General features: G+C 48.8%; 6 protein-coding genes across 6 annotated transcripts in view; 5 read left to right on the forward strand and 1 right to left on the reverse strand.

Annotated features, from left to right (window-relative positions):
- Nucleotides 1–311, forward strand: BDW70DRAFT_51674 (uncharacterized protein). Its single transcript, XM_073744177.1, has one exon. It carries the CDS (start codon nt 72–74, stop codon nt 261–263), a length of 192 nt encoding a protein of 63 aa, XP_073595894.1. The 5' UTR covers nt 1–71; the 3' UTR covers nt 264–311.
- A 3,944-nt stretch (nt 312–4,255) lies between these two features.
- Nucleotides 4,256–5,751, forward strand: BDW70DRAFT_168151 (putative endoglucanase; the record flags this gene model as incomplete). Its single annotated transcript, XM_073742388.1, has 5 exons — nt 4,256–4,331; nt 4,418–4,629; nt 4,692–4,756; nt 4,826–4,923; nt 5,000–5,751. The coding sequence occupies 5 exons, from the start codon at nt 4,256–4,258 to the stop codon at nt 5,749–5,751; spliced, it is 1,203 nt and encodes a 400-aa protein (XP_073595895.1).
- A 575-nt stretch (nt 5,752–6,326) lies between these two features.
- Nucleotides 6,327–7,149, forward strand: BDW70DRAFT_168152 (2EXR domain-containing protein; the record flags this gene model as incomplete). The annotated part of the gene is made up of 2 exons (XM_073742389.1): nt 6,327–7,069; nt 7,120–7,149. Exons 1-2 carry the CDS (start codon nt 6,395–6,397, stop codon nt 7,147–7,149), a joined length of 705 nt encoding a protein of 234 aa, XP_073595896.1. The 5' UTR covers nt 6,327–6,394.
- A 955-nt stretch (nt 7,150–8,104) lies between these two features.
- BDW70DRAFT_168154 (NAD(P)/FAD-dependent oxidoreductase) lies at nt 8,105–9,405 on the reverse strand (the record flags this gene model as incomplete). Its single annotated transcript, XM_073742390.1, has 3 exons — nt 8,105–8,241; nt 8,305–9,114; nt 9,189–9,405. 3 exons carry the CDS (start codon nt 9,403–9,405, stop codon nt 8,105–8,107), a joined length of 1,164 nt encoding a protein of 387 aa, XP_073595897.1.
- A 4,515-nt stretch (nt 9,406–13,920) lies between these two features.
- BDW70DRAFT_159960 (uncharacterized protein) lies at nt 13,921–14,256 on the forward strand (the record flags this gene model as incomplete). The annotated part of the gene is made up of 1 exon (XM_073740761.1): nt 13,921–14,256. One exon carries the CDS (start codon nt 13,921–13,923, stop codon nt 14,254–14,256), a length of 336 nt encoding a protein of 111 aa, XP_073595898.1.
- A 2,342-nt stretch (nt 14,257–16,598) lies between these two features.
- The window catches only part of BDW70DRAFT_168156 (uncharacterized protein), a gene marked incomplete at its 5' end in the record, with an annotated part of 6,769 nt that continues 5,138 nt past the window's right edge, over nt 16,599–18,229 (forward strand). The window contains 3 exons of the mRNA XM_073742391.1: nt 16,599–17,237; nt 17,287–17,419; nt 17,516–18,222. Of these exons, the coding sequence (XP_073595899.1) occupies nt 16,599–17,237; nt 17,287–17,419; nt 17,516–18,222 (1,479 nt within the window). The remainder of the gene's footprint in view (nt 17,238–17,286; nt 17,420–17,515; nt 18,223–18,229) is intronic.

Below are 18,229 nucleotides of genomic sequence, written 5' to 3' on the forward strand. Positions count from 1 at the left end.
CCTCTGAAAGTGAATCTGAGACGGATGAGGAGAGTGCCCCAATTGAAGCCCGTGTGGCAGAATGGAGAAAAATGATGCAGGGAGCCATGGATCTTTTTGAAGATCAGGTGGCAAAAGGAAATGATGCATTCTTGGAAAGATTTATAGACTCTACACAGTCAATTGGTGTCTTATTGGATGAAGTCAAGCATCGTCGCAATAAACGGAGTATGCCACGGACTTGGGGGAGATATAGGCATCCAGCAACGATGTACGCAAAATAAGTTGACTTAGTAGAATGAGCCGAGTTGGCGATTAATAATCAATTTATTCACGTGATAGCAAATTTAGTTAAGGCCATTAAGCGCACTTCCTCCCAGGGGGCATCTGGACGTGCTACCTCAAGAGAACTCAACTCGCTGGACTCGCGATAATCGCAAGTCCCACGAATTCTATCGAATACTCAGACTTAGCTCCCAATTTGGGGACCACGTCCAGGATAGGGATAATCCCTGCCCTCTGCCAGTCGTCCGCAGGCCCCCAGCTACCAGCACGCGTCGTGACGCGTCAACATGATGGCATGACCCACTACCTAACCTGGCAGCCCTTTGCTAGCTGTGCTGCAGGAAATAACTACAGCAGCTACTATTAGGGCTGCTGAGGGCCAGAAGATCTTCAGCCCTATTACAGCCTTCCTTTATGAACACTGGAGCCAGACAGTCCTGGCACTCTACCAGCAAGGAGTGCTTGAGGTGCTCAGCAATGACCTGGCTGAGATAGCCCAAAGACACTTCAATGCCTATACTAGTAGTATCCCCCTGATCACCACCTCTCTGGCCACTGGCCCTGCCCCAGGCCCTGTTATACTACCCCCCTCCCCTCCTCCCTCCTGCCCCCCCTCTGGCCTCGCGCAGTCCACATACGCGACGGTCATTCAAACAGTCCTAACCAGAATAGCTAACTTGAAGGAGACTGACAACAAGCCAAGATCCTTGAACAAGTCTACAAAGGAGACAGTGCCAGATAACCATCTCTTTGTATACCTACTACCAAACCACATTGCTAAGGACATGGATGCCTTTGCTATATACTCCAGCCTTCTTACTAGACTAGGGGAAAACGACAAACTGCTAAAGGGTGTCTAGTCTACTAGATTTGTACTTATACCAACATCTCTAGACACCCTTGAAGCCTTAGAGGCACAGAAAGAGGTTATATTAGCCTTTTTTAATCCTGCCAAATTAAACACAGCTTGTGCTGGATCTCCTACTGAGTGTAACGGGTGTAGGTAGTATTGTTTTCAACTAGCTGTCCTGTATTCACGAGTATCACAAGCTTAGAGAAAGGAACAAAAGATAGAAACGCAGATTTCTTCCTCCTCCCTTTATCAACCTTTCCCAATCATACGTCAAGACTTCCGACTTCCCGGACTTGCATGCCGACGGATCTCTTTCCCGAAGTTACGAGGACGGATCTCTTTCCTACGAGGCCGCAATTCCGAGGCTGTACACTGATGTTGCAGAGACCTTATTTAGAACCAGGTTGAGTGCATGGCCGACAACAAGATCCAGGCCATAGCCTGTGACGACAGGAAGCAAAATAGTGGCTTTGCACAGATATATATACAGCATATGTTAAGAAGGCACCCCAAGCATACAAGACCCTGAATATCAGACCCCATACAAAGGAAAGCCACTCCCACGAGCACAAGCTTACCTGATGGGTACTTGGCCAAACTTGTCGCCGCCCATACAGGCCACAGAGACTTTACAGGCTACCTGGAGAGCTGCTTATATAGCAAGACAAAGACCCTAGTATATTCTTCTTCTGCCCATATACCAGGAAGCACTGGAAGGATAGATGGAGATATATAAAGGACAGCCCATCAAAGACAATGACTGGCTCCTAAGTACAGCTGCCGGGGCTGAAGAATTCAGCCATATTAATAAGACTCATTATTCTTCAAGGATATATGCCCGAACTGGGCCTACCAGAGTACTTGATAGTGCAACTGTCTAAATATCTACCTGGATAAAGGGTACAGCCCCTCCCTCCATCTATAGGTAGCTAAAACAGGCTGCTGCCCTCAGAAGACCTGGCCAGGGTAGTGCCGGATGCTTCTTCCGCTCATTTTCAACATATATTTTCTATAATTGCTACTTCAAACATGTATCTAGCTAGTTTTAGGGAGTTCTGTTTAGGGGGGGGGGGGGGGTGTGTGTATGTATTTTACGGCCGTGGCTCGTGACTGGCACGTCTTCTACTATCTCTAATAAGGGCAAAGGCTGCCAGGGGGTAAGTCCTGGGTGTCACTAACTATTCACTAGTTCTGTGTACAAGTAGGAGACCTCGACGCATTTACATAGCTGCCTTAGCCAGAAGGGAATAGTCTACTAATATAGACAGGGGTTACTGCCAGCTGCATAGATCCATCTTCACACCATGATCTACCTATCCTCCACTGCGTTCTAGACTTCCTGTTTTTTTTTTTTTCTGGGGGGTGGGTTATCTCAGGCATGTTCAGGTAGAGGCTGCCTTGGATAGATATCTTCATAGAACCTGGTATCTGATAGCCAGGTAGCTAGCTTGGCTGCGCCGTTAGGGGTGCCTAGCAGGAAGGGAATTGCTTCTGATGGCGGTCCTGCGGTCCTGAGTGCCGGGGTAGCTTCCTCTTAGCTATTCGGCAGAAGAGAAAATGTACTGGGTTCTTTCTCTTCCCGCAGCGGCAGCATAAATAGGCATCTTCATGATTAAACCGTTCATGGTATGCTGCAAAGTCTCCATGCCCAGAACGGGCGGCCAAGATCCTTGCGAGCAGGTGGCGAGGTAGGTGAAGTTCTGCTGGGTACCAGGGAGAGGAGGTAATCCACAGGTCTCGGTATGATTGTGGTGCGGCGGTTTGCCAGTGGTTCTGCAGGGCAAAGTTCTATTTAGGTAGCACGTCCAGATGCCCCCTGGGAGGCCGCAGATCACGTGGGCCCCGTGATCCGCCGAGTGACGTTAAATAATAAAACGAAACGAAACGAAACGAAAACCAAACCAAACCAAACCACACCACAGATTCATGAAGGGGCCATCAGGTTGATTAGGACAATCGGTTAGGGAATCATTTTGAGGGCGGCGCATTTCCAGATAGGGAGGGCTGGGGGGGGAGCAAAGGCTTAGGGCTCGAAGATAGAGCTCCCGGCGTCATGGAACGTCTTCCCCTTAAGGGCAATGCAGACACAGAGAATCATCCCACATGGAAAAATGTCAGCATCAGATTTGATCAACCTTAGACGGAGGTGTCGCCGGTGGTTGTACGATCTCTGTTTGTTCTCTGCAGAAATTAATCTAGGACCTTCCATTGTCGTTTTATCTTCTAACCGCCTGACGATTTCTCCGCATCTCGGACCGCATTATCATTCGCACAGAGACTCGGGTATTGTTGCCTGCGCTGTTGATGCCCGTTTTCAATGCAACGCGTAATATCCGATATATTACGCTTAATGTAACATGCTTCAGCGCATCCCCAGATTCCCCTCTCACTCTGCTTTTTTTCACGAATCACTCGCTGCCAAACATTCTCACAGAGTAGCACTGATCGGGCTAGTCCCAAATCAATAAGGATTGCTTACACCGTACTGATTTACTTGTTCCGACGTGTCCCAATTATGTACCAAAACGATCAAGACCTACTTCTGCAGACACCTGTCACAGTCGGCGCATGCAGCATTAGAACCTGAACAGGTACATACTTTGTCGAATTTCCAAAGTTTTTTGCCAGAGTCCCAGGCAAATATCCAGTGCAGCCTACTTACAATTCGTTTCTACCTGGTCAGTCCATTCCACCATATCCAGGGCTTACCAGTCATCCACTGCAGAGCGCAGGTGTAGAATCTACCCCGCAACGCAATGCAGCTTGCAACCAAGCATCATTACCAAAGCAGACTTCCGTCCTCCGGACTCCGTATTGCAGTCCCGTTTCTGGGCCCGTACTTTTTTCGGATAAGTATGTGTTGCTAATCGTATGCGTACCTGTAGGATGGTCGGATCTTTCAGTGTGGCATTTGTCCTAGAGCCTTGGAAGATTTTGAGTCGGGATATGGATATGAAAGTGATTCGGGTACCGGTCCGGATGGCCGTTTCTTCACGCTTGGTTTTGTCTAGGGTTTGAAAATGGGAGCCTGAGAAGGGGATGTATATAAGGGTGACGGCGTTATTCTTTGGGTTGGTTTCTGCTGATCTTCTGGCAGATACCATCACGCCGAACTCTCCAATTATACTCAGTGCTATCATGAAGAAACTCTTCCTCCATTTACTATGGCTGCTGGCCCTAGGAAGCCCATCTCATGTTACTTCTGAATTTGTTTGTATGTCTCACGCTGCCCTATAATCACTCTTTATCCTAGCTACCCATTGTGCTTACACTGGGCCACATACTCACACATCTATACAGGGTTCGGCACCAACGAAGCGGGCGCGGAGTTCGGCCAGGGCTCATACCCGGGCGAATTAGGCACACACTACATCTGGCCAGACCTAGCTACAATCGCAACACTCAAGAATGACGGAATGAACATCTTTCGTGTTGCCTTCTCCATGGAGAGACTTGTTCCTAGCTCGATTACTGGACCAGTCGCTATTGCTTATATGCAGGATTTGAAAAGAGTGCGTTTTCTTTTGGACTACATTAATCAGAAAGAGAATAAATTATTAATGCAAGATAACAGACCGTTGATGGAATCACAGCTCTGGGGGCATATGCGGTTCTGGATCCGCATAATTACGGGCGATAGTATGTACCCACTCCAAGATCTCTATCTCAAGCTGAAACTGAAAGACATACTAACGGTAAACTAAACAGCTATGGCAACATCATAACTTCAACAACCGAGTTCGCTGCATTCTGGACAATTCTTGCAACCGAGTTCGCAGATAACGAGCTCGTCATCTTTGACACCAGTGTGTTCCCCCTATAACGTCCCCTCCTGATCCACACTATACTTGTCGAAAAAGCCAAGCATTAACTGAAATCTAGACAATGAATACCACACAATGGACCAAACTCACGTTCTGAACCTAAACCAAGCAGCCATCAACGCCATCCGTGCCATCACCACAACGCAATACATCTTCGTTGAAGGCAACTCCTGGTCCGGCGCCTGGACCTGGCCCACGATAAACGACAACATGAAACTCCTATCTGACCCCTCTGACCCCTCCAGCTCCAAAATTATATACGAAATGCACCAGTACCTTGACTCTGACGGCTCGGGAACGACGCCGAACTGCGTTTCCGCGAGCATTGGAAGAGAAAGGGTTGCGGCTGCGACGGCTTGGTTGCGCGAGAATGGGAAGAAGGGCATATTGGGGGAGTTTGCGGGGGGCAATAATCCAACATGTAAGAGCGCGGTTGGGGATATGCTTGTGTTTTTGGATGAGGCTAGTGATGTTTGGCTTGGGGCCCTGTGGTGGGCTGCTGGGCCTTGGTGGGGAGATTATATCTTTAATATGGAGCCGCCGAGTGGGGTTGCGTTTCAGGAGTACTTGGGGATTTTGAAACCGTATTTTATCGATGGGGATGGGTCTGTTACTACAACTACAACTACCACTGCGACGAGAACGACGTTGACGACGACTACAACTACGACTACTACCAGTGCTACGGCAACGGGTACGGGAGCGCAGAGGTGGGGGCAATGTGGCGGCAATGGGTGGACGGGGCCAAAGGTCTGTGAAAGTCCTTGGACTTGTACGGTAGTGAATGAGTGGTACTCACAGTGTTTGTGATGGTATATATATAAGAATAGGTAGTTGAATTGGGTACTGCAACATTATCAATAGCGAGTTTGAAAGATGATAGTATTGTTTTCAACTAGCTGTCCTGTATTCACGAATATCACAAGCTTAGAGAAAGAAACAAGAGATAGAAACGCAGATATCTTCCTCCTCCCTTTTATCAACCTTTCCGTATCATACGTCAAGACTTCCAACTTCCCGGACTTGCATGCCGACGGATCTCTTTCCCGAAGTTACGAGGACGGATCTCATTTCCTACGAGGCCGCAATTCCGAGGCTGTACACTGATGTTACAGAGACCTTATTTAGAACCAGGTTGAGGGCATGGCCGACAACCAAGATCCAGGCCAACGTATCTCCTGTCGATCAGGAGAATTATCATAACAGCTATAAAATCTCTATGCAGACTGTAGATATGAGTTTAAGGCTTTCAATTTTAATAATTTCGTTGCAAACACTGGCACATGACCGAAATCGGCGCTAGCAACCACCTCGATAGTCGACACATATATAGTCAGCGACCCTACCCCCAATGAGAAGATGTCCAACATTTCCCATACTAGTCTCCTGTCAGTAGACATTCTCCAAGTTCCCACATTAGCTCTCTTCATCACTCCAAAGAAATTTGATCCCAATGGCGAATTCCGAGTTTCACCTATTCCCACTTCTTCCACCGGAACTCCGCCTTCAAATCTGGAATTATGCCCTCCCTGCAACGCTTCCGGTTGGATCAGCCGTCTTCCCCTACAAAAAAGGCTGCTGGGGACCTCGCCGTCTGACACCAGGCGATCCTGGATACAACCCGGTGAATGATGACCTTAATCTAAATCTCGAATTCGACCATACCCTCCTGGACCCTCTCGAAATTGAGTTGCCACTATTACAGGTAATTCACGAGGCGCGCATCGTCGCTCTCGAATGGACACGGAAACAAAACTTGCAGGTCCGGTTCAACAAACATAACCCCCAGCTTCTCTTCCTCCGCCCCTTTAATGCAGATACCGATACTATCTATGTTTCACGGAGCCAATGGCACGATTTCATCTGCGAACCGATGGAGCGGCCGTTTGAGCCAGACCTTGTTCAGCGACAACTTGATTGTCCTGGAGTGCCGTTCTCGCGACTTGCGCTTGATGTCTGGATTCTTCGCCATGAGCCCGATTGCCTCGCTGAGTTGTTTAATTATTATTACACTATTGAGACGGTATTTGCGGTTACTGGATTCCGGTTTGAGGGTCGGGTTGATTGTGCTGGGGATGATGTGAATAACAGTACCAGTGACAAGGCCAATACACAGCACTGGCGAGAGGTCGAGAGCAACCCTGCGCGAGGACCGACATTCTACTGGAATGCTGATAGTCACAGCTTCCAGTGGAAGGATATAGTTGAAGGTACCGAGCTGATGGAGTACCCACTGTGGAAGACATTGAATTGTATAGGAGAGAGGCTGCCCGATACGATAGCGGAATCGCACCGTCAGACGTTTGAGGTTCGGCCAGCTTGTCTTGTAATAAGATAGTAAGTAGGGAAATAAGCATGTAAGAAGAACAACTGGGGCCTTAGCGTGTATCTGGGGAACTATCTGAACCTCGACGGAACAGAACTGGAAGACATCACGGACCTGCATTATAGAACAATTTGGCCATTACATTATTGGTTTTTTTTTTGGAGGAGGATATGTGCGGGGTGTGGGATTGCGAGGAGGGCATAAGATGAAAATGCAGGGTAAGCTTCATTAAACGTACAGATGACCAATCCAAGTCCTAAGGACTATTCCTCCCATTGCAAGCCGTCCGATAGCCGCGAGCTTCCGCACCATGCCATCTCAGCACTAGAGCCAGGTCTATTTTATCAAAAGGCAGATAAAATGGTAACAGGCTCTGGCCGTGCAGCTGTCTGTGCAGCAGCCTGCACCGTCACGCTACTACCCCAATTACCCACCTCATTCCAGATGTTTAAGCAAACCGTACGCAGATCGTTTATGTAGAGATATAGCAGCTACGAGGAGAAGAAGCCTAGATTAATCGTATTCCAGGTACACCAGTTTTCAATTATGTTGCAAATATTGAGTTGTGTTTGGTTACGCAGGCACTTTTACATTTATGACGGCCTTTACTATGCGTGGTCCTTGCTTCTCGTGGTACACTACAGTGTAGTTTTCAGAAATATTGTATTCTAGTACCGCGTGCTAAGAGGGATTCTCTTTAACAGGTGAACTCCAGTCACTGAACAAGGAATATCAAGCTCCCTTTGCCGCATGTCAGCGCAACAAGGAGAAGGCCAAGATGCTTATTACTTACCTGCCTTCATTTACATCCATAATGAATGTTCCCTGAACAGGGACCTACTTCATGCGGAGCGCATCGTAGATATTCTCCATAACAGCACCCATCTCTCGGTCAACAACCGGCGCCTCAGGCACCACTCTTCTCTTCGTAGAGTTAGACGTAATCAGCGCCAGCTCTTCTTTTGCCATCTCGACTAAACGTTTGTTAGAAGGTCGTTCTAATTTTAACCCGCCCTTGAAAGAGAACCAAAACTCACCATGACAGTAAACAGCCGCCCTCTTCCCGCTCGCCATAGCATGAGGCACATTGGTACTGTTGTCGCTATTCGCGTCGCCAACCCCCCAGACGCCCTTGACGCTGGTTCTCAGTCCAGGCGCTGTTGTATCGATCTTCCCACCCAGCATCCTCACTCCCATCTGAGCGGGGAGTGTAGACGCCTGAGAAGTACCATAATTTGCCATAATCGCTCCACACTCTTCGAAAGTGCCATCGTCCATGTACACTCTGAAGATATCGAGTTCCTTTCGAATTGCTTCCTCCTGGACCTCACTACCGTCCTGTACTCTCGTGATGTTCTGGATAGGTCTATCGTTGATCGTAACATTATACGCCTCAAAAACAGCCCTCCAGTTCGGATCCTTCTTCCCAATCCGCTCGAGCTGCGCTGTATCATTTGCAGTGCCGTTTGAGATGACCCGAATCTGGCGATTTAGCGTCGGGTACAGCTCGCGCACGCTGTCGTACGAGTCGGAGAAATTCCCAATAACTCCAACCGGCTGGTCGCGATGCTCGAAGCCGTCGCACCACGGACACCAGTAGAGGCCCTTGCCGAAGGCCTCGCGGAGTCCGGGGACTTGGTCTGGCAGAGCGTCTTTGACGCCGCTGCCAAAAATTACCTTGCGGCCAGTGTAGGTGGTTCCGTTGGCGAGGGTTGCTGTGAAAGAAGTGGTGCCATTGGCAGTTCCAGTGGCGTTTATAGAGACGACCTTGGTGTCAATGAATGTGGTAACATTGTAGAAAGATATCTGGGCACGGGCGGCGGCGCGGAATTCCGCAGGGTCAACATCTGGTTAATGATATTAGCGTGCGGGCTCGCTCAGGACTGTGCATAGAAGGAAAAGCTGGTATTTCGGGACATACGATCACTCCCAATAACATCGTGCATGTGCCTAGTTGGCTTGTTGCGGTATTCCCCCGAGTCGAAAAGGGCTGATTTTCTTAGAACACGAGCTAAACCGCTGGCAGCACTGAGCCCGGATGGCCCTCCGCCGATGATTAGAACATCGTACTGGGTGTTGAATTGCGCCAGCGAACAGGTGAGGATAATGCAAAGGGCGAGCAGCGTTCTCAGAGTCATGGTCGTTTGCAGAGCTATATCAGTGAGAAGGGTAGCACAAGTGCCCAGTATGATGTGCTAGTGGCCATATGATACCTAATTAAAATAGCCAGGGGGCGGCTTCTTAAGCTTCTACGACCAGGCCTCTGGCAAATACGTACTAAGTCGTGACGTGCCGCCATTCCGCCGTCCTTCCCATAATATTTAATGTAGAATCATTAGGTTGCCGGGAGCGGAAATGCTGCGGTAGTCTGTTCGCATTATTACATGAGTGAGGAATATTGTCATTGACGTAACAATATCTGCCTCCTCCGATTTCTTATTTCAAAGAGCCATGGTTGGACAGTCTGCGATAAGCGGGAATCCTACGTTACACAAGGCCAAGCTTTGCGGAAGCTTCTGGGAGATCCACACGACCGGCGGCTAGCTCGGAACTCTTGCGCCCTATGAGGTCTGCTGTGTCTTTGCGCGAAATTCTGGCTCGTTTCGAAGCACGGCTGTAGATAGAAAACGGGAATGAACCGAAAGAGTGGGTGCTTATCTGCATTTAGAAAAGTTGATGTATAAGAACTGGCATGCCACTAACTGGAGAATAAATGAGCTCAAACTCATTGCAATACCTCAAGCATATATCCTGGCCTCGCGTGCGCCTATCGAGCTAAATAGAAAGTTCTAATAATAGATGCCGTGTGATGCCTCGCCCAATCAATCCAGGATTAACTCTTCGTCTTTCACATAGGTGCGCCCCCGATGCAGGGGATCGGAGAACTGCAACACTGACGGTGGAACAGCTACGGCCTGACTGACAAACAGAGCCATCTGTTGCCCATGATTTGATTTCCTTTCCCAATAATTCCTCTCAGGCGACAAACAACGGAAAAATTGCTTTCTAGGTGCTCACTCAAGCTCAACCACATCCACTTATAAGCCCCGCCTTGTCGAGGCTCCAGATCATCCATTATATGGGCATCCGGCAATGACCAGATTAGAAGATTGCAAGAAATAGCCATTGAATCTGGGGCTTTCACTTCACTGCATCACGTACAAAAGATGGTTGACGTTGCGTTTCGGGCGGATACAGAGTACAGGCTGGCGTGTGCAGGCCTAAAAGAGTTTCTCAAAGGCCTCGGAAATGCCAGCAACGCGTCCAACTCAAACTTTATTTCTCTAAATTTATATAAGGTCGCTGGCTACTGTCGTAGCAGACTAGTCTGGCGTAAATCTGAGAGACCTTTCAAGATTTCGGTCAAGTTGTTCGATACAGTCTCGGAAGAAGGTGCCACGCTTTTCATGTAGGACCTCTAGAAAATTGTCAGAGTGGCATCCTGGCACTCCTTGGACTATATAAGAGATTCGCTTTCTCTAGTACGATCTTGCAGAAATTACCCGTATGGTATTGGAATCTCATATTTGGTTGGAAGAAATAGACGATTTATTTACCAAACTCCAGGGCAAGAATATGACAGTTCATTCCGTCGTACAGTTTATGCGTAGGTTGTCATATTATTGATGCCCGAACTCTAGAGCGCTACTTCTAATAGTGCGAGCCTCTCTGAAGTAATATGTGTTATAGTCTCGGGATCTGTGAATGTTTGATGGCTGTCTCTCTGGCTATTGCACCTTTTCTTGCTTATACGACTCGACAAGATCAACTAAGTGAAGCCTTGTTTGTATAGAAGCAATCAAACTTGAGGCGTTTGATATGCAAAGCATCAACAGTATCCAGTTCTGGAATAGGCAGGATATTTTATTTTTGTCGCATCGAGCGTAAAAGCCCCTGAAGTTGGCACTTGTGTCGTCTACCGTAGCAACTTGTACAGCTGCATATCAGGGTCCTCTCGTTATTCACGATTGTCCTGCGCATTTTATCTCTGCTACCAGTCTCGCCGGCGCCCGGCTGCGCAGAGAAATCCTTTTCCTGGGGTCTTCCTGGAGTGGTACTAGGTCAGACTACATCCATATTCACCCTTTCAGCTCTGAGCGAGGTATCCGGCGTTGACTTCCCAAGAACGTCGGTGCCGTCTTTACATTCGCTGCCGCGATTTCACAGCAGATACTCTCTTGTCTGCCTCGAGATTGCACCGTACTCACTTTCAATGCCAAAAGAATACCCCGGCAATCCAGTGTTATCTCAAGCGCGTTCCTTCTGTCTCAGAGCTTCGCATATCACCAAATGTTTCTTTGTCAAACATAATGGATGCCGACCGTCAGACGCTCTTCAATCCAGCGAGTGACCCTGTAGTTATCGATTGACGGCGAACCGACCATATTACTGTGATACTTCCGCCGCTGGACCCGCAAGAATACTTTTTTTGAGGATTAGACGTACTTCCTTGTTGGCATGGCGGGCGAATTAGGCCAGGCGCTTTGTACCTTTAAGGTAGCAAACGGCGCTCGATATATTGTTGTGGCCAGTCGCAACCCTCCTGTCGACGCTCACTGGGTATCGGCACTGCGTGAATCAGGCGCCGATTTACGTGTCGTCAAGATGGATGTGTCGAAGCGTACAGATGCCCAGGAGACTGTAGTCATGATGAGACGCGAGCTTCCTCCTATCGCCGGCGTGGCCAACACTGCCCTTGTCTTGGATAATACGCTCTTCGTGAACGCAACAGTAGACAATATCCAAAAACCACTTGGGCCAAAAGTGGACGGTTCACGTTACCTGGCTGAGGCTTTCATCAACTCCGATTTGGACTTTTTCATTGCAGTCTCATCCCTGGGAAGCGTTTACGGCAACCCAGGCCAGTCTATCTACCACGCTGCCAATCTGTTCATGACAAGTTTAGTTGAACGGAGACGTCGACGAGGTCAAGCTGGATCGGTCATCAACGTGGGCATGATGGTTAACGTTGGGTATGTCGCACGCAAAGAGAGGGAGCATGGCTATATCGATGACTATCTGCGAGCGCAGTTCTGCACCCCGTTGGCCGAGTCTGAATTCCATCAACTATTCCTACAGGGTATTATCTCTGGCCATCTAGCTTTATCATCATCTGGAGCCGAGGTAACTATGGGAATTCAGCCTTTTGTTGATGACCCGGCTGCGACGAATCGGCCAGGATGGTACGGGAATCCTTTCTTCTCCCATATGATATCCTCGCATACTTCTCTGGACCCCTCGAAAGAGATAACCATCAGCAGGATGAAGAGATTCCAGCTTGGGCTTGATAATGCGGGCACTTTGACAGAAGCAAGAGACGCGCTTTCAAAACCTCTTTTGCCATAAGATATAAGCGACGATGAAAATACCCGCGAGCACCGTCGACGTGTGCGTGCCGTTGTCTAATCTGGGCCTAGATTCACTGCTGGCTGTGGAGATTCGATCTTGGCTTATGAAAGATCTCCAGATTGACATCCCTATTATGAAGATCATGGGCCGACACTCCATTGCCTAGCTTTCTGTCGTCGCGGCTCGTCAACGACATCCCTATATTAAGGATGAGACAAAGCACGAGACACCCCTAGGCAAATCTGCGTCGACTGCTCCATCCGATACAGCTGTTGCCAAGCCTCCGGAGCTCTCAAAGCATTCCAGTGCTACCATTCAAGCACCAGAGCCAGCTATACAGGGTACCGAGCATGACATTGGTTCTAGCGAGCTCTCCCAGTTTGCCCTGACCGCCGAATCCACAAATATGGCCCACTACGCTAGCTCAGGCGAGAGCGGCAATTCGGTGGACTCGCACACCGGCCCTAGTCGGTCAAATGCTACACCGTCCACTGTGTCCGAGTCGAGTGCAGAAGATTATGCACGCTGCCAAAGCAGTCCATCCCAAGAGATGACTTTCAGAGACAGGGTCCGCTATCCTACTCTCAATTGAGCATGCTTTTCTTGCAATACTACCTGGACGACCCAACTACCTTCATGTGACAGCCCAGTACGAGATCCACGGCCAGTTAAATATCGGCCGTTTTGCTTGAGCATTGGACCGGACCTTGTCGCGGCACAACGCTTATCAGACATGCTTTTTTGCAGAATCGGGGAGCCTCGACCCCATCTAAGCGGTTTACCGGTCTCCTGCAGCACATTCTCGATCCACACACATGCCGATTTCCTCTCATGATGACGTTTCTGCCACTTTCACGGACTTGGCCCGCCGAAATTGGGGGCTTGCAGAGGGAAGGACATTCGAAGCTGTTCTGCTCACACGTACACCAGACCACCATACATTAGTCGTGGGCTGACATCATATTATCATGGATGGGATGAGCTGGCATATATTCTTGACCGATCTCAACAACGCGTATATGATGCGTCCTTTGACATCTTGCGCCGTATCGTGCTTGGATTTTGCGCAAGAACAGAATTGTCTCATTCAAAGTGGCGAGATGGAAGGCGCAATCCAGGCCTGTCAGGCCAACGCCGAATTTATGATAGCGTATCCTCCACCAGCCGACGGGTCTGAGGGGATTACAGATTCTAAGTGGGCAAGCGAGGCATTCTTGGAGAAATAGTGGCGCGCATGCGCACTGCCTGTTGTCATCCACCGAACATGTTCAGTCATTGGCGACCGCGCACCGTCCGACGACGCGATGAATTCTGTTCTACGGTTCTCACGGCTAATTCGCACTGTGCCATTGGTGCCGAATGCCGAAGGCTTCTTTGACTTCCACGACGTCGCAGAGGTCGCGGGGGCGATTGCCCAAGATCAACCGCACGATAACCGTGTGTGCTTCCGGCACCATAGCAGTGGCGTGCGTATTACCTTTGATCAGTTGGCGTCTCGAATGGCTAGTCTTTATGGTGGCCACTTTGAGAAGGTACATTTGGCGCCTTGGATTCGCCGTGCGCGCGATCTTGGAATGGAGGAGCTGATTGTTAGCTATCTAGAGGCGAATGTTGCCGGTGTTAGGTTGAGGTTCCCTTAGGTGGGACACATGGCGCATGAAAAGAGCTAGTGGTTGCATGTTAGAAGTTCACTTTCAGAACTTGTATTTACCGAATAGAGAACTCGTGAGCGCGATATAGACCAATGCATTGTTGGTAATTATATATACTTCAATGATGTTATTCCTGAAACGGCAAAGTTCAGTACACGTTGAAATCATGCAGACAATGTCCTGGTGTGGAGCGGCCTACTATGCTTTGTGATGATTACTGCAACACACTATATGCTACATATCCTTGCATTGATGGAATGTCTGCAGATATTGCGCTCCGAGCCTCCTGGCCGATAAGGATTGAGCGTAGCCAATCCTTCTTGCCGCACGCCATCAAGAGTCAACCCCATATGGCTAAACGCACATAACAAGTTCAAGAATATTAGCTCTCTTCCAGAGTATATATCTACGGTGGTTGCTAAACTAGCTAACCGAGGTCTGCGATGCCTATTATAAACCTAAAATTTTCTACTAAGCACACCTTCTTGCAGCGATTCACAACAGTTCTTGATCAAGAACGTGCCCTGCGTACTACTTCAGTCACTCATTGCAATAGCTGGTTCCTAATCTTAGGCCTGAGGTAAACAGCCCAATTCAACAATCTTAACCTCGCTAGGTCAGACATCTTCGGGTTAAGAAGCCGTATAGCCAGTGTCTTGAATGGTGTCGGTTCCGCATGGTCTGTCCGTGGAAACCTGGAGTCTATATGCATTTCTCCTTGCTATCCGCCCTCAGTAACATTAGACGAGAACTGATATTCCACCCTTGCCTGGGAAGTGGAAGACCTGGCATTGTTATTCCGACCTTTGTTTGCGCCTCAAGCTTCCAGCCCATCGTGGAACCATATTTTCGCCTGGTTAATTGCCGCACTGAGCAACAACATCACAGGGCCGTGATATTTGATCCATGCGGACCCGGCCAAGCTTGGGCTGGTTCGGCTCGCTTAACACATAAGGCACAGGGGTGGTGGTCGAATATAGGATTAGAACTTTCGGATGGCGTAATCTGATGAACTGTGTACCTGCACTATGAATTCTGCACTGGTCATACTCCGCTAGCCCGATTAAGATTAGCTCCGGGACAACAACAGCCTAAATGCCAAAGCAAGATGTGTTGATTGGAAGCCTTGTCCTTTACCCCACCCGCTCCGACAAGGTAATATTGACCCACGCTGAAGTTCATTTCACGCTCAGACACCTGGTGCCTTATCTTGCCCCCTATCATGGTTCCGCCTATGATTTAGAATCGATTACTAACAACTTTGAGACAGCACTGGCCGCTAACTACAGCAAACAAAGACGTAACATGCCAGCTGGAGTCATCTAGAATGTCAGGGCTCCCCAAAATTGCGTTGTTTCCGCAAGCTCATCAATGTCTCGTTCATGAGGCTTATATACTCCTATCTCTCAGAAGGATGGGTTGGCTTCGAAGGAGGGGAATGCCATAGTCAAAGCTATTCGAAGGGGAACAGGGGTAGAGTGGACGTAGGGCTCTTCAGCCAACCACGCACGGCGGCGGGGCATGGTCGATATAGCCATGCATTTTTGCTTTTTTTTTTTTTTTGTGGCTGACTCTTGACGGAGGACTCAGCGAGAATTAGCATAACACCCGACGTTCGACTCCGGTTAAAATTGGTTGTTGAATGGTGAATCCACAACCGTCTCATGCCTAGGTAGCAGGTGCGGCTATCCGATGTGTCAGTCGGTGCCCCAGGCCAGGAGTCGACGGTCTGAGGGATGGGCAATCCTGCGGGTTAAGAACGGGCAGGGATCGGACAGCGCACTTCAGCTGACCCCCGCTTTGCGCTGAAGCAACATAGCCTTGCAAGTTCAATAAGAGGCCATCCGATCTCAGCTCAAAAGTGACACTTTCGCTGAGAACTTCGTCAGCATATCCCCTTGTTCTGTCCTTTGGCTTCCTTGTCGGTTCCCCAGATACTTAATTCTAGGAAAGGCTTTCAAACCCGCTTTCAAGAATAGTTATAATAAGAAAAGACCGGAGCAAGACTCAAGAACCCCCCAGCACGAGAACATCTGTCCTGCTGTATTTTAGGGTCGGCTAAGGGCTCTATCGCGGCCGTTCGTTTGGATTCCTTTGCACTCTTGCTATCTCATTTGTCCTCGCCCTTTCTAGCAGTATTTCTAAGCTGCGACTGCGTTACTCTTGACCACCAAGCCAATTCACCATTAGTGACCCTCAAAGTGTCTCTTCTTATGGCTACGAAAGAACAATTGGGAGGGCCATCGATGGATGTCTGCCAAGATACGTCAGCACAGCAGGCCTTAACAGCGGAGCGAACCCAAGACAGGAGGAAAAGCACACAACGCGCAATGACGAGTGACCCCTACGATCAGATATTGAGAAGGCTAAAAAAGGAAGAGACGTGGGAGGCTTGCCGTTGTGTACTTAGCGCTGTCGCTCTCGCATATCGTCGTCCACTGCACCTAGCTGAACTCGGCGTCCTGTCAGGATTGTCGAAGGACACTCTAAGAAGTGACATTCTTCCCTTGTGCGGCTCGCTCCTCACGATCCAGGACGGCAAGATAGACGTTGAAGTATCGGCTAAGGACTACTTGAACAATAAAGAAAGAGGTGATATCTTCCCTTCTGATCTTACAGACGTACATCGCACCATGTTCTTGCGGTCACTGCAGGAAATGTCGCTCACCTTGCAGCGGAACATGTACAATTTGCATCATCCCGGGGTTTCAGTTAATGGAGATATGTTTTTGGTACCGGATCCTGATCCGCTGGCGGCCGTGCGATATTCCTGTGCCTACTGGATCAGCCATTTTTGTGATGCTTACGAAAGCGACGCTTGCCTTAAATACCGAATTGACCCTGATGATGGCAAGTTAGTTGACAGCTTCCTTCGAAGCACTATACTCTACTGGCTCGAGGCGTTGAGCCTCATACAAGAAACAGCGTCCGCATTGCCGTCGATGCAGAGGTTAGAAGTTTTGATACGAGTAAGTGTTAATCTTAGTCCTCCGTATTAAGCTGTGGCTGACAATTCAGAAAAAATCATCTGATCTCGAATTATTAGACCTTGTGCAGGACTCATATCGATTTGTTCTTTGGAACATATCTGGAATAAAGTGTGCTCCACTCCAGGTGTACGCATCAGCTCTAGTATTCAGTCCGGCTCTCAGTTTAGTACGCAAGCTGTTTGCGAAGGAGAAACCGGATTGGATAAAAGCTGGACCGATTGTGGAAAGCCATTGGAGTCCTTGCTTACAAACACTAGAGAGCCTTGATAGCGAGGTCCGGTCAGTTTCGTTCTCCCGCGACTTGCGCCTTCTAGCCTCAGCATCATTTGACAGAACTGTCAAGATCTGGGATACAGCAACAGGTTCTCTCCAACGTACTCTTGATGGTCACAATAATTGGGTCATGTCAGCTGTTTTTTCCCACGACGCGCAGCTTCTAGCTTCTGCATCAGATGACAGAACAGTCAAGATCTGGGATACAGCAACAGGTTCTCTCAAACACACACTCGGTCACGATGATCGGGTCACATCAGCTGTATTCTCCCACGATTCGCGCCTTCTAGCATCTGCATTAGATGACAGAACTGTCAAGATTTGGGATACAGGAACAGGTTCTTTCCAACACACTCTTGAGGGTCACAGTGATTGGGTCAGGTCAGATTCATTCTCCCACAATTCCCGTCTTCTTGCCTCCGCATCAGATGATGCAACAGTCAAGATTTGGGATACAGAAACAGGTTTCCTCCAGCACACGCTCGAAGGTCACGATGGTTGGGTCAGATCAGTTGTATTTTCCCACAACTCGCGACTTCTAGCTTCTGCATCAGATGACGGGACAGTCAAGATCTGGGATACAGCAACAGGTTCTCTCCAACACACTCTTGAGGGTCACAGTGATTGGGTCAGGTCAGTTTCATTCTCCCACGATTCGCGCCTTCTTGCCTCCGCATCAGATGATGCAACAGTCAAGA

This window comes from Aspergillus foveolatus (genome assembly GCF_047715535.1).
Source record: "Aspergillus foveolatus strain CBS 279.81 unplaced genomic scaffold BDW70scaffold_24, whole genome shotgun sequence".
In the NCBI taxonomy this organism is placed as follows: Eukaryota; Fungi; Ascomycota; class Eurotiomycetes; order Eurotiales; family Aspergillaceae; genus Aspergillus; species Aspergillus foveolatus.

Bases quoted from the DNA above. Each gene is read 5' to 3' on its own strand.
- BDW70DRAFT_51674 (XM_073744177.1), top strand. From the start codon at position 72: ATGATGCAGGGAGCCATGGATCTTTTTGAAGATCAGGTGGCAAAAGGA.